The sequence below is a fragment of the Lonchura striata genome, chromosome 21 (genome assembly GCF_050655825.1).
Source record: "Lonchura striata isolate lonStrDom1 chromosome 21, ASM5065582v1, whole genome shotgun sequence".
In the NCBI taxonomy this organism is placed as follows: Eukaryota; Metazoa; Chordata; class Aves; order Passeriformes; family Estrildidae; genus Lonchura; species Lonchura striata.
In genome coordinates, this window is record NC_140723.1 from 2,500,511 (window position 1) to 2,514,073 (window position 13,563).

Below are 13,563 nucleotides of genomic sequence, written 5' to 3' on the forward strand. Positions count from 1 at the left end.
TTCCTAAACACATGAAAACCACAGATCAGTGTGAGGCTGAATTTTCAGTGATTCCAGGAGGGGGATGCCTTCAACTCCATCCACTTTCATTTCTATTTTCCTACTGGCAGAAGTGGGGATGAAGTTGGGCTTCCCAAGGTGAAGTGAAAGACCCTCAGGTACCAACAGGGAATTCTGAGCACCTTCTGTGTGGAAGAGAACACAGAACAAACCAACTCGGAGTTACAAATCTTGAGTAGTTTTAAATGTCAGATGTTGTCTCCCATTCACTCCAAATCCTGTCTGCTTCTTCCCACTGGACTGAGCAGCAGCTCCAGGGAGCCAAGGATCAGACTTGATTATTCCCATTGGACCTTCTTTCAGTTTTGCTTATAATATCCCAGGAAGTAAATCAATAAAGCGAAGATAAGGAACTCTGGTTGAAAATCAATGGAAGATAAATATATGCAGTTACGTGTTTTCCAGGATGACTCACCCTGCCAAGCACCAGCCAGGGTAGGAAAGGAGCTGCTGCTGCTGCTGCCTACTGCTCCTCACTCAACAGCAACCCTGATTGTGCAAAAGAGAAAAAAAAACCCTAAATATTAAAATTCTATACATCTTAAAATATGTTTGCTTTCATAGACGAGGGTTTGGAATGTATGTGATGGTTCTCTCAGGTGCAACAAGAGTGTGTGTGACAGCAAAATCCAAATTTCCACTGCAGAGGGACTTTCCTGCCACAGCACAGGGCACCAGGCTGAGATCAGCAAGAGCGCCCTGCCAATCAAAATACCTTCATGATTTTAATTCTGGATCCTCATTCCTACCTAAAGCAGAGGAGGGAGGCTGAGAAGAGCAGGGATTCTCATCAGGGCTGTGACAGAGCGTGGCAAAAAAAGTGAGAGGGAGCTCAGGAATATTTGGGACAGGAGCTGGAGAGAAATGCTGGGAGTCCTTTCTAAATAAGACTTGGTTTTAAAGTTGTCCAAGAGCCCCTGCTCCACTTAACTCTGGCTCATTTTTAACCTCTCCATCCTCACCAGCTGAGGCTTTTACATAAAGCACTGGGAAAGAAAATCCCTCCAAAAGCAAACATTGGGAAAAGCTTGTTTTGTTTGCAAGGCCTTATGGAAAAATCTGCACACGCTCAGCGGACCCTGGAGAGAGGCAGGGAGGAGGAGTTCCACCAGCAGAACACGAACTGCAGCCAAAGCCAGCCCAGGCTGCTCTGCCACACACGTTTCTGCCTGCCCTGACCACTTCACGGGCTGTGGGCCACCAGATGGAGCTGCACTGGTTGTGCTTCCAGACAACATTCCTGGGAACTCAGCATTTTCCCATCCTCAGTGCCTTTTAAAAATATTTTTTTCCCCACCCTTTTAAACAGATTTTTCCCTCCCTTATCTATTTGGCGTTTAATAATCTGTTACATCAAATAAACTTTTCATTTTGCACTTCCAGCTCCCCAGACAATTCCCTCTCAGGGTCAATCACATCTCACTGCACTCAGCCAGAGCAAATGGCTTATGAATAATTAAAGCAGGAAGATTCTCTTTGTTCTATTTTATGACAAAACTGTCTTGGGTTAAGCCAGGAATTACTTGAATAAGTATTGAGCAGGGCCTGTATTCCTAAAGGGCAAGTTTGGAGCAGCCAGCTCTCTGAACAATGAGAAGTTCACTCAATTTTTATTCACATTTCTATGGCTGAAGCTCTGTTTTTCCCAGCTAAGTGAAATACTGGATAATTTTACCAGTGCAGTTACTATTCATTATTTAAAAATACTCCTTGTACATTGTACTGTAATACTCTTTAGTATTGATATGAGAAGAAAAAGCTGAGCAGCCTCAGAATGATTCAATTTTGCTTTCCTTTAATGAACTTACTTTGAACAGGCCCAGATTACCAAAAAAGAAACAGCAATTCCTAATCTGGCACCTCAAAGTTGATCAATATTTGAAGCTTTCCTGCTTGCACTCAATTGATTTAAGCCACAGAGTGAGGTCTACAGGAAGAAATTCCTCCCCTGCCTGCAGCAGCAGGTTACAGAATGAGCAGGCAGAGTCGAGCTCCAACCGTGGCCCTGTGGCCAGGCCAGGAATGTGCCAGGCATGTCCCATCTCCTGCCAGGAAATGGGAACTGAGGCTTGTCCCAGCAGCATTTCCTGCAGAGAGGTTTAACCAGGGCAGTTTGGGCTGGATCAGCAGCCAGGGCTCAGAGCCCTGCTGCTCCCAGCCCAGGGAGGAATTCCCACTGAACCTCTGCTTCTCCCAGCCCCAGGGAGAGATGAGGAATTCCCACTGAACCTCTGCTTCTCCCAGCCCCAGGGAGGGATGAGGAATTCCCACTGAACTTCTGCTTCTCCCAGCCCCAGGAGGGATGAGGAATTCCCACTGAAGCTCTGCTTCTCCCAGCCCCAGGGAGGGATGAGGAATTCCCACTGAAGCTCTGCTTCTCCCAGCCCCAGGGAGGGATGAGGAATTCCCACTGAACTTCTGCTTCTCCCAGCCCCAGGAGGGATGAGGAATTCCCACTGAACTTCTGCTTCTCCCAGCCCCAGGGAGGAATTCCCACTGAAGCTCTGCTTCTCCCAGCCCCAGGGAGGGATGAGGAATTCCCACTGAACTTCTGCTTCTCCCAGCCCCAGGAGGGATGAGGAATTCCCACTGAACTTCTGCTTCTCCCAGCCCCAGGGAGGAATTCCCACTGAAGCTCTGGGTCTCCCAGCCCCAGCAGGGATGAGGAATTCCCACTGAAGCTCTGCTTCTCCCAGCCCCAGGGAGGAATTCCCACTGAAGCTCTGGGTCTCCCAGCCCCAGGGAGGGATGAGGAATTCCCACTGAAGCTCTGGGTCTCCCAGCCCCAGGGAGGGATGAGGAATTCCCACTGAAGCTCTGCTTCTCCCAGCCCGGGGAGGGATGAGGAATTCCCACTGAAGCTCTGGGTCTCCCAGCCCCAGGAGGGATGAGGAATTCCCACTGAAGCTCTGGGTCTCCCAGCCCCAGGGAGGGATGAGGAATTCCCACTGAAGCTCTGCTTCTCCCAGCCCCGGGAGGGATGAGGAATTCCCACTGAAGCTCTGGGTCTCCCAGCCCCAGCAGGGATGAGGAATTCCCACTGAAGCTCTGCTTCTCCCAGCCCCAGGGAGGGATGAGGAATTCCCACTGAAGCTCTGGGTCTCCCAGCCCCGGGGAGGGATGAGGAATTCCCACCGAGCAGCAGCTCAGGCTCAGGACAGGACAGCAGGCAGGAGTGGTGAGGCAAAGAGAGGAGCCAGAGCAGGGATTTTTGAAGCCATCAGGTAAAATGGAGCAAAGCAATGATGTTCAATCAGCAAGAGAAGAGGGAGGGAGGACAGCAGATGGCTGCTGCCACCTCTGGGAGCTGCCATGTGCCAGGGCCATTCCCAGCAGGAGGGACAGGGAATGCACCAGGCATCCTTGTTCCAAGAGGGAAACTGAAATCTGTTTTTTTTCCTCGCACAACCCTGAAACAGAACAAATTCAACTTTCCACGTACTTCAGGAAGATTCTTACACGTTGGAATGCAATGGAAAAAGACCAACTCGTAACTGGGTAGCCTGATGGTTAAAGCAGAGGCACACTCTCAGAAATTACATGAGGAGAAGAAAAAGAGAACAGCACCATGCAAAAATAGCCAGCTGCTGTTAGAACTTGTTCATCAGCCACTTCTTTTATTCTTTCCCCTCCAATCTGAATTCATGGTTACACCTACACTAAAAAGTGTTAATCATAAAACCACACAGGATCCTGCCTTGCTGCAGACCCAGGCACAGAGAGCTCAGCATGGGTGACAGGTTTTATTATTCTTTATTTACTCTGCCACTTCCCAGAAACCAGATTATCCTATTTTTAGCTCCTATAGGGCATGATTCAATCAGTCATTTTAAGTGTGTTTCACAGCTGATTTAAAACACTCCAGGGGACTTCATGGTCAAAAGGTAGAATGCCTAACTCAAATTCTTTTTTTTTTTTTCTGCTGGTAGTAGAACTTCAGATCTTTTATTTAATTCATGAAGAAATTAAAGGCTTTGAGGGGCACAGAATATGTTAAAGGTCTTAACTGAAGCTCCTGGGATTGAGAAATCTGTTCTGTCTTCTTGCACCCCTTCCTTGAAACTCCATGAGAGGATTCCAATCCCATTCTCTGAGATTTTGTGTTCTCAGGTCATGGAATGTGAACCAGAAACACAAAATTGGCACCAAAAATTCACCAGTAGCTGAGGGAAGCTGCTCTTTGAACTGTATCCCACAAATATCTCCAATGCAGAACCTTTTCAAAGCCCACAGAAGGAGCTTGCAGGTAAGATGACATAAATAATTTTGATTTGAGTATATCCTAAAATTAAAGGCATTCAAAACTCAAAAGTTTTGGCCCAGACTCAAGAGTTCAGAGCTGCTCCCTTTGCACACCCATTTTTCTCCAGTTGCAGCTCTCTGAATAGCCAAACACACAATGACAGATGCTTAAATTAAAGAAAAATTCGCATTTAACATGAAAATAAGAGTAGTAAGAAGCAACTGTAACTGTTTGCATTTCAAATAAATCCCAAAGGGCTGCACATCAGCCTCCTGACACAAGTCACTGTCTTGGCAGATGTTTTATTGCCAGCACAGGCAGGGCACAGAGATTTAACACATGGATTGAGGAAGGTAAGACAGATCATTGATTTTATTACAGACCAGACAGAATCACATATGAAACATCCTTTGGAATAAAAATATTCCACACGAGTGGAAACCCCACATCTACAGCATTTGGAATTGAAAACCACTAAATCTGAATTCCCAAAATTAAGCATTTCTAGCCATGAGCTACCTACCAGTCTCATGCAGCCCAAAACCCCAGTGCTCACAGTCAGGTAATGCCACCATCATATTTTCCATACTCCCAGCTTTTAAAAACCTCTCCAATGAGGCTGAGAATTTCCATGTTTGGTGTGAGACCAAGCCATGGCTTTGGAATTTCTCTTGGTTGATGTGAAATGAAGGAAAATCCACTTTTGTTTAGGTCAGAACAAGAGATGGGACTTTACCCACTAAAACCACAAAACCCTCAAGTCAACCAATACCAGATTGTTGAACCAACTGCTTTTTAACACCTCACAAATCTGCTTCTCTGGGTATAAAACAATAATAAAAAAAAAATTTAGATAAAATTCTGCCTTGTGGAAACTTTGTTCTTACTGAGCATGAAAATGACTTCTTACCCTGTCAATCTAAGAGTGCCAACAGAGCTGCTGTGGCCAGGTCCTCACGTGGCAGGAACACACGTTCCACTCAATTCTTTTCCTATTAAAGGACACAAAAGTTTTAATAGAAGTTACTCAGCATTTTGCTTTGATTTCCCACTTCAGGTGCTCCACTGCTACAGCACAAAGCATCTTTGTGATGTGCACCTCATGAACCGTATTGGCTCTCAGAATTTGGAGTTAAGGGCGTACTCTGCCCAATAACTGACCGTTAACCATTTAAAAACCACCAAACCATTTCTCTGGGGACAGCATTCCCTCCTCCTGTGTGTTTATTTCACAACTCAGAAGATGTTCTGCATGTTGAACATGAAGCTGCAAAACAGATCAGTCCAAACTCATGTCAAACTGCTTTATTACATCTTAAATAACATTACATTTTAATATAGTATCTATCTTGCATCCAGCTTTCTTGAAGTACACTGACTTTAAAATTAAATACAAAAGGTGAAGAGGGATACAGGGCGTGGAGAAAGCTCTACAGAGTAGTTTCATGAAAGAGAGTAAGAGGGAACTCATCTTTTATGCCAAATCCAGGCCTAACGCACAATTACAGCACATTTTTGTACAGAATGTTGCAGAAAAAACAAAATGGAGAAAAGCTACTACTGCTGCTAGGAAGGAGCATTTCTGGATACAGTGAGAAGATAGGAAAGAACAATCTGCTGTCCAAACACTGCTGCTTTTAACATTTTATTTGAAAAGAAAGCCAGGAAAACCTGCTCATTACAAAAATGACTCTGATCAGATGCAAAGGACTCATCCTGCAAGAGGAACTGGCTGTGAGGAACTGATTTATAAAGAAGATGGTCTAGGTTCCCTCCTCCCACACCCCAGAATCTTTGACAGCGATTGTTTGAACAGGCTGTTTCTTTTTTTTTTTTTCTTTAAAAAAAAAAAAAAAAAAAAGTGACTTATCACGCTACTCCAAAACGTGCATAGCTTTGTACTGGAGTTCTTCATAGATTTATGCACAGAGTAGCAACAATAAATGAATACAGCGACAATGGTTACAGTTTTTAAACAGGTTATTTCTTCAAAGAAAAAACATCTAAGGACTTAGTCCAATATGCACTTTTTAGCATTTCTACAGCATGCGATTCTAAGAGTAAACCCACCCAATATGGCAAACAATCAAAAAAGGTTTTTTTTTTTTCTGTTTAACTTAGAAAGTTCAAGATCATTATTTTCAAAACATTGATTTGTACATCATTTCATACACAAAGAATTGACTCAATACCCAAGTGTAGGATAGGTCTCTTTTGAAAACAGAGATTCCTGGTTGTTGAGACTTATAGGATAGTGTTAGGATATATAAACTGCCCTTCCAAGTGGACAAACCAAAACAGATTAAAAAAATCAGTGTGGTGAAAAAGGGGGGGCAGGAGGGACCAAGGATTGCATTTGTAATCCATAAAAGGTGAAAGGATTCTTTAAACAAGCATTCATTACCTTTTACAGCATGTGCTTGGTTACCTTACTGCTTAACATTATCCTATATATGCCAAGTTTTGTGCAACAATTATCTGTGATACTAGAAAATAAAAATAAAAAAAAATTAGGGACTAAATTTACAGCGTTAACAACCCCCAGTGCTCTGGGCTAGGACTCCCTTGTTTTGCTCAATTAAATACATAAGGAAATGTATTTAAAAAGGAAACTTGAAAAAAATCCTGCTACAAACATGACTTTAAAATTTGCAAGTGTGTGAGATAAAGTCCTTAACTTCAACTTGGAAACTACAGTGAAAGCTAACTGTTTCACAATTATGCTCAAGTTTATTTTCTGGTCATGCTTTTTATGATAGTGTTTCATTTGTTTTTAAATTCTCAAGACAAAAAAAATGGTCCCAAAAGGAATGCACAATTTCATTTTGCTTACAACACAGAAATTCTTCTTGGAAAGGTAATTGTGCTCTTCATTTCAGCAACAGGAGACGGAAAAGATCTTGCCCTTTGAAGTTGGGGAGGATGGGGGTCCAAGTTAGTATGGTTGGATTGGATATGCTATCGTTTTTAATTTTCAACCGTTGGAAACTTCTTCCAGTCGTGGAGTCCGCTGCTCTTCTGGCACACAAAAACATCTGGTGAGAGTCACACTCTGAGAAACTGCAAACAAGTGGCAAGCTCTGCTGTCCCCACCACTGCCACAGCCAGGCATTATCCACCCACCCCGCCCCCAAGGGTATTTATTTACTCAAAAACCCACTGAGTAATACCGTAATTAAAAATAGGCCTCCAGAAATTTGTCATACGTTAATGGTCATCTCCACCCCCCAACTGCTCGGGTTTGCTCCTCACTGATTTCCCACCCTGAATGATCAGCACCGTAACAGCACTGCTGGCAAAAAGCACTCTGGACCTCAAAGCACCCAAAATGAGTTGGGCACTCACCTACTTCAGTTCCAGATCTTGAGGAAGCTGTCCCATGACCCTGTTGCCACTGCCATGCCATCATCAGTCACACCTAAGCAACTGACACGGTTATCGTGACCAGCAAGGACACCTGCAGTGAGAAATGCAACAAATAAATTGCATTGTTTGGGTGATTTCCTGTCTGTTCAAGTTGCACCACAGCATGGTTGGGTTAGCCAAGCTCCAGAGTCAAAAATGCTGAACAAACACAGCTGGAATTTTAAATGCTTTTGGTTTTACAAGCACAGACTCAGGACAGAGCTGGGTGGGGTCTCAAGGGGATAATTCAGTAAATGCATTACCCCAGAATCCTCCTTGTGTATTTTCCATATTATGACCTTTATTGTCTCCCATGAGTCGTGAAGTGACAGCCCTGAAGATTCTGACAGTGTCACTATAACCATGCACTGCACAGCTTTTGCTCCTCACCACAGTGATAAAGATCAGCTAAATTTTACCAAATTTTCGTATTTGTAAAAAACTTTCTTTTAAAACCAGAAGTTAAACTGAATTGTGTTATGAACTCTAAAGCATTTTTCATCCAATTTTCTCTTACTACATTCACAAGACAGACTCCTCCATACAATCTATTTGTCAATATGGAGATCTAATACAATTCAATTATAGCACCATTAAAAGAAAGAATTGAGACACTAAACAGAAAAATTAAGGGAGACAACATTTTCCTCTATCCCCTTTAATTTAGCAGTTTCAAGGAGGCAAAAAGAAAATCTAATTATGTTCAAACTTTCCAGTCCACAGCACTGAGCCAAGATATTCTTGATAGACTTGAAATTAATCTTTCTACATGAATTAGAGGACTCTCCTCATTCTCCCACCAGCAATAGGAAGTGCTGCAATTTGCTAAAACAAAATCAGCACCAAGAAGTCTTAAATACTTGTACTGAACACACAACCACAAAGGTGTTTAATACAGAAGTGCCAATATCAGAAAATATAGAAGTGTTTAATATCAGAAGTGCCAGACATGCCTGGCAATCTGAAGCCTTGGAACATTTCAATATGCAGAATATTTTTATCATCTCTTATTCTGATCAGAGTAATGAAACATTTGTGGCCTAATTTATACATTTTTTCCAACAAAAGTTTTAATTTTGAAGACCCGAAGTTAAATTCTCTTCATCTTTGCACCATGATTTTCATGTTTGTTTCCTCATAAGAAACTCCACAGTCTCTGTTGTTTTGCTGGTTGTCTCTACAACTACTGCTACAAATACCAGGAAAAAAATTCTTGTGTATAAATAGCAACATTCATGTTGAATAGTTAATGCATAAACAAAGCCATAAAATCTAAAAAAGAATATCCCTCCACCCCAAGCCCTTGTTTTTAATGGCAATCTTCCTGTTCTCAAGCATCCATCCTTGAGCAGGATTCCAATGGATTTGTACCATCACTGGGCAGCCTAAAGAAGTTTTCAGAGTTCTGAAGTTGAGACAGCGAGTGCTGACAGATCTGTGCACGAGACTCAAGTCACACATTCACTATCACAGAACCAAGGTTGGAAAAGGTCACCAAGGCCATCGAGTCCAACCTATGGCTGCTCCCCACCTTGTCACCCTGCCCAGAGCACCGAGTGCCACGTCCAGGCATTCCTTGGACATCTCCAGGGGTGGGGACTCCAATGAAGTGTCCAATATTCAAAGCCATTTACCTGCTCTGTCAGCTTTCAGCGTGTCCCACACGTTGCAGTTGAAGTCATCATACCCAGCTAGGAGCAGGCGGCCACTCTTGGAAAATGCTACAGAGGTGATGCCACAGATGATGTTGTCATGGGAATAAACCATCAGCTCCTGGTCGGCCCGCAGGTCGAAGAGCCGGCACGTGGCATCGTCCGAGCCCGTGGCAAAGGCGTTGCCGTTGGGGAAGAACTTCACGGGGGAGAACAAAAACACAAATGGTTTCAGGTTTAATCCCTCTGCATCACACCAGAGCACAGCAAACCAGAGGCTGCACCTCTCCACACTGGGATATGGATAAACCCAGTGAGGAAACACATGAACCAACACCCAGTTTCCATGATTTCCCAGTTTCTTGGTGTTTCCTGAAACACCAAGTTTCAGGTGATTCTCTCAGCTCTACACATTTATTCTAAAAAACCCAGAAAATACTTGATTGTGCTGAAGAGCTGAGAAATAGGAAATGCTAAAGGAAGCAGCTACATACACAGATGGCGTTGATGTCCGACTCGTGGCCGGTGAAGGTTTGCCGGCACATTCCTTCTCTGACATCCCACAGTTTGGCAGAGGCATCGCAGGCACCAGAAACAAAACACCGGGCATCGGGGGCAAGGGACAAACTCATCACGTCTCCAGTGTGCCCAGTAAATGTGGTTGTCTGCTGACCAGTTTCTATGTCCCAGAGAGCACTGGAAAGAATAATTAAAGAGGAAAAAATCAACACGTTTGTGCTCCTTGGTGAGGTTTTTTAATCACTGTAAAAGTAAAACTCCAAGTATTGACAACATTGATCCTGATAATGGAAATAAACATTTTTGGTTGAATTATTTGGCTGTTGCACATTAATTGTGTAAAAATCAACACGTCTGTGCTCCTTCATGAGGTCTTTTTATCACTGCTGAAGTAAAACTCCAAGTATTAATAACATTGATCCTGACAATAGGAATAAGCATTTTTGGTTTGGGTATTGCAGATTAATTGTGCATAAAAGACCTTAAAGCCATCCTCAGTTTTGAAACATTGGGGGTTTTAAATTGAAAAACAGTGGAAAAAACTAATGACTGGCACTGAGGGCTGCTCATCCCAAAGTTCTCTGCCATGGCTGTTATCCAGTACTACTGCAGCTTCACTGAAAGCAGCAGTGGTAAGGCTACAGCAAAAGCTGAGCCAGCATTTCTCATTTTTATAAACTCACAGAGGATGAGTAACTTTGTGAATTATGTCTGATCTTAAAGTTGCAAGTCAGCCAAATCACTACTACAGTGATAATTAAGAGTATAAAAGGAAAGAATGCTATCACCTCCTTAAGAAGAGGTCTAAACACTTTAGGAAGTCAGGATTTTTAATTTCTGTAATTTCTCAGCAAACCAGAGCCATCAGCAGCAGGTTCAAACCAGGCAAACAAGAGATGCCTGTACTTTATGATAAAGTCCTTTGATGCTTGGCTGAACTGAGGTGATGTCAAGGACAGCTGCAGAATTACTACAGAGCTCCTGAAGCAGCTGTATTCTCTTACAAAGAGCATAATTTCTACAAACCATCTCAATTTTGTTACAGTTTTTTGGGTTCTCTCAACATCAACACATATTCAGAAACATTTTTGGTTTTAATCCTATATATATTTCATAACTACTCAGAATCAGGCATTTAAAGAGACTGGCATTGTGTAGGACAGGTATTTATTAGACAGCCTTTGCTCTAAGTGCTGCTGCTTGGGAGAACTGTAATGCTTTTAAGAAATAGATATAATAGAAAAATCTATGAAAAAAAGATGGAGGCCTTTTTTAGTTCAGAAGCCAGAATTTATGAAGATACACACCTACATTCTTCTCAAAAAACCCAGCTATTGTCACTGGAGAATATTTTCTAGGAGCTCTTCTGAATAACAAGCATAGACTCAGGACAGAGCTGGGTGGGTTCTCAAGGGGATAACTTACATTCTGTATTAGAAATATCCAAACATGACTGTTTAAGTAATAAATACCGAATACAAAAAGAGTTTTGAGGAAAATCATTAGTCTAATACAGTTATTTCTGAAAGCCAAATAGATACATGAAGAAAAAAATGCCCACAACATCCTAACACAGAATTAGGTCAGGCTCTTCAGAACATGGGTACAAGGAAACAGCCAAAGCTCACAGGGTTGAAATTACCAGCAAAAAGTGACATGTGAGCAGTATCACCAGAGTCTTATGGGTGATGATGGAGTTTGTGAAGGACAAAGTTTCCTTCAGGCACAGAAAATGGATTAGAAAAGCCTTTCCTGACAGTGCTGTGCCCATGTCCCAGCTTACCAAGTGGTGTCGCCAGAGCTGGTGACGATCTGATTATCATCCAGGAAACGACAGCAGGACAAGTAGCCTGGAAACGGAGCAAAAGGTGCACAAATAAGGCCAGAGATGACCCTTCAAAGGCAAACTGGTTTGCTAATAAGCTGCTTCCTCCTCTCCTGAAGCTGCAGCAAGAAACACTAAAAGCCTAAAATGCAACAGATTATTTTTGTATAGGAATCTGCAGTGTTTTGGACAAAATGTGGTTTGGCTCTTTGGAGACCACCCCAACCCAACCAGAGGAAGGGGGACAAAAGTGTGGCCAAGCTGGGGAGGAGTCCAAGTGAGCCTGCACTGCACACACCTAACTTTCTAGAAGTGGATCTTGGTCTCGCTGCATCCAGCAGCAGCAAATGCTGATGACCTCAACTGTGTCTGACCACTGAGGAAAAATAAACTGCATTCCTGTCAGTACAAAGACCTGAGCATGGACACTGGATGTTTCCCAACAGTGGCATCAAAGAAGTTCATCTGAATGCTCTGAAGCATCTTTTTTCCTGAAAGCCCATCTGCCAAACTATCAGTGGAGCCACTCTGATTACAGAATCAGCCTGCCTGCCAACCACCTCCATTTCACAAAGCACAGAATTCAAACTACAGCAGGAAATATGAAAACCTGTAAACATCAAGTTCCAGCTGTAAGTTTTTGTTCGATTTTACAGCTGAAAAACTGTTTAAAAACATTTAAAACCAAGCGATCTGCAGCTAAGCTCCTGCCTGAGGAAAGAAGTAGATCATTATTAGCAAATTATATTTAAAGGAATTTTTTTTTCATTTTTACTGTGCTGAGGTAATTCTGAGCAGCACTCACCTGTGTGCCCAGCGAGCTCACGGCTGACACGGACATTCCCTTCACGAGTTTTCAAGTTATAAATGGAGCAGATGTTGTCAAGCCCACCACAAGCCACGTAATTCCCAGAGGGAGCATATGCACAAGTCATGACCCAGGAGGAGCGCAGGGGAATCGCATGCACCTGAAACACACACAGGTATGGATTTCAGCTGAAGAAATTGCATTCAGTGATGCAGCAAAAGGAAGTTTTTCACTTGTTTCTCAAGACAGGCATCATGTTTTTGGCAGAGAAGCAAGAATAAAAGAGCTGTTTGGGTATTGAACTATTTTGAGGGTAACTTGCATATGAAGCTCGTCAGAACAAGTAGTGACGTAATAAAACCTCAGATTTGCTTTTCCTGAATCCAGTTTCATCAGCAATTTTGGTCCAAAGTGAATTATTTCATTTCAGTGCTCTGATTACTATTGGTTTATTATAGGTTCAGGAAAATATTGACTTCCAAGCACAGTCAGCAAAACTGCCAATTCCAGGCTTAGATGCTGTGAATGAACAAGTAAGGAAATCGCTGCTTCCACTGCCATTTAAATCCTTCTTTGGAAACCCACTGCAAGCAATCAAGCTTCACATTTAAATAACTACCCCATGTTTCCTTGTCATTCCGTGCTCAAAGAACTTTTTTTAGATAATTATAGAATCTAAACCTGTTCTGTCTTGTTAACTCGTGTTAATCCCTTAAATTTGTTCACAAAATCTTTAGGAAAGGGCTGGTGCCCTTAGATATATGGTGATATTTCATGCAATACTAACAATATGCCTGAATTTCTTAAGGAATAATTTCATTAGAAGCACAGGAACAGCCAGGAATCAGTGGTCCTGCAGCAAAGAGCAGTTAAAAAACCCCCAAACCTGTCCTAAAACCACAACCAGTTCATCTTTGGAAGTCTTCTACCAAGAAGTCTAGAATATTTCAATAGTCTTCTACTATTTGGAATATTCACTTAGAGCCATTTTTATTTTATCATTAAGCAAAGATCAAATTGATGACAACACTGTGTTACTTCCAGTGTTCTG

The 13,563-nt window shown here is 42.6% G+C and overlaps 1 protein-coding gene across 25 annotated transcripts in view; it reads right to left on the reverse strand.

Moving 5' to 3' along the window:
• Positions 1 to 5,593: 5,593 nt before the first annotated feature.
• The window catches only part of GNB1 (G protein subunit beta 1), a 34,880-nt gene continuing 26,910 nt past the window's right edge, over positions 5,594 to 13,563 (reverse strand). For 13 of the 25 annotated variants that reach the window (XM_085558767.1, XM_085558764.1, XM_021529861.4 and 10 more), the window contains 6 exons: positions 12,510 to 12,672; positions 11,663 to 11,729; positions 9,855 to 10,056; positions 9,343 to 9,559; positions 7,649 to 7,760; positions 5,594 to 7,321 (listed from right to left, as the gene is read on the reverse strand). In XM_085558767.1, coding sequence (XP_085414893.1) covers positions 7,654 to 7,760; positions 9,343 to 9,559; positions 9,855 to 10,056; positions 11,663 to 11,729; positions 12,510 to 12,672 — 756 coding nt within the window. In that variant the 3' untranslated portion in view covers positions 5,594 to 7,321; positions 7,649 to 7,653. Of the gene's footprint in view, positions 7,364 to 7,648; positions 7,761 to 9,342; positions 9,560 to 9,854; positions 10,057 to 11,662; positions 11,730 to 12,509; positions 12,673 to 13,563 lie in introns of all 25 variants that reach the window. The other 12 variants (XM_085558777.1, XM_021529863.4, XM_085558779.1 and 9 more) reach the window with 3 other exon arrangements.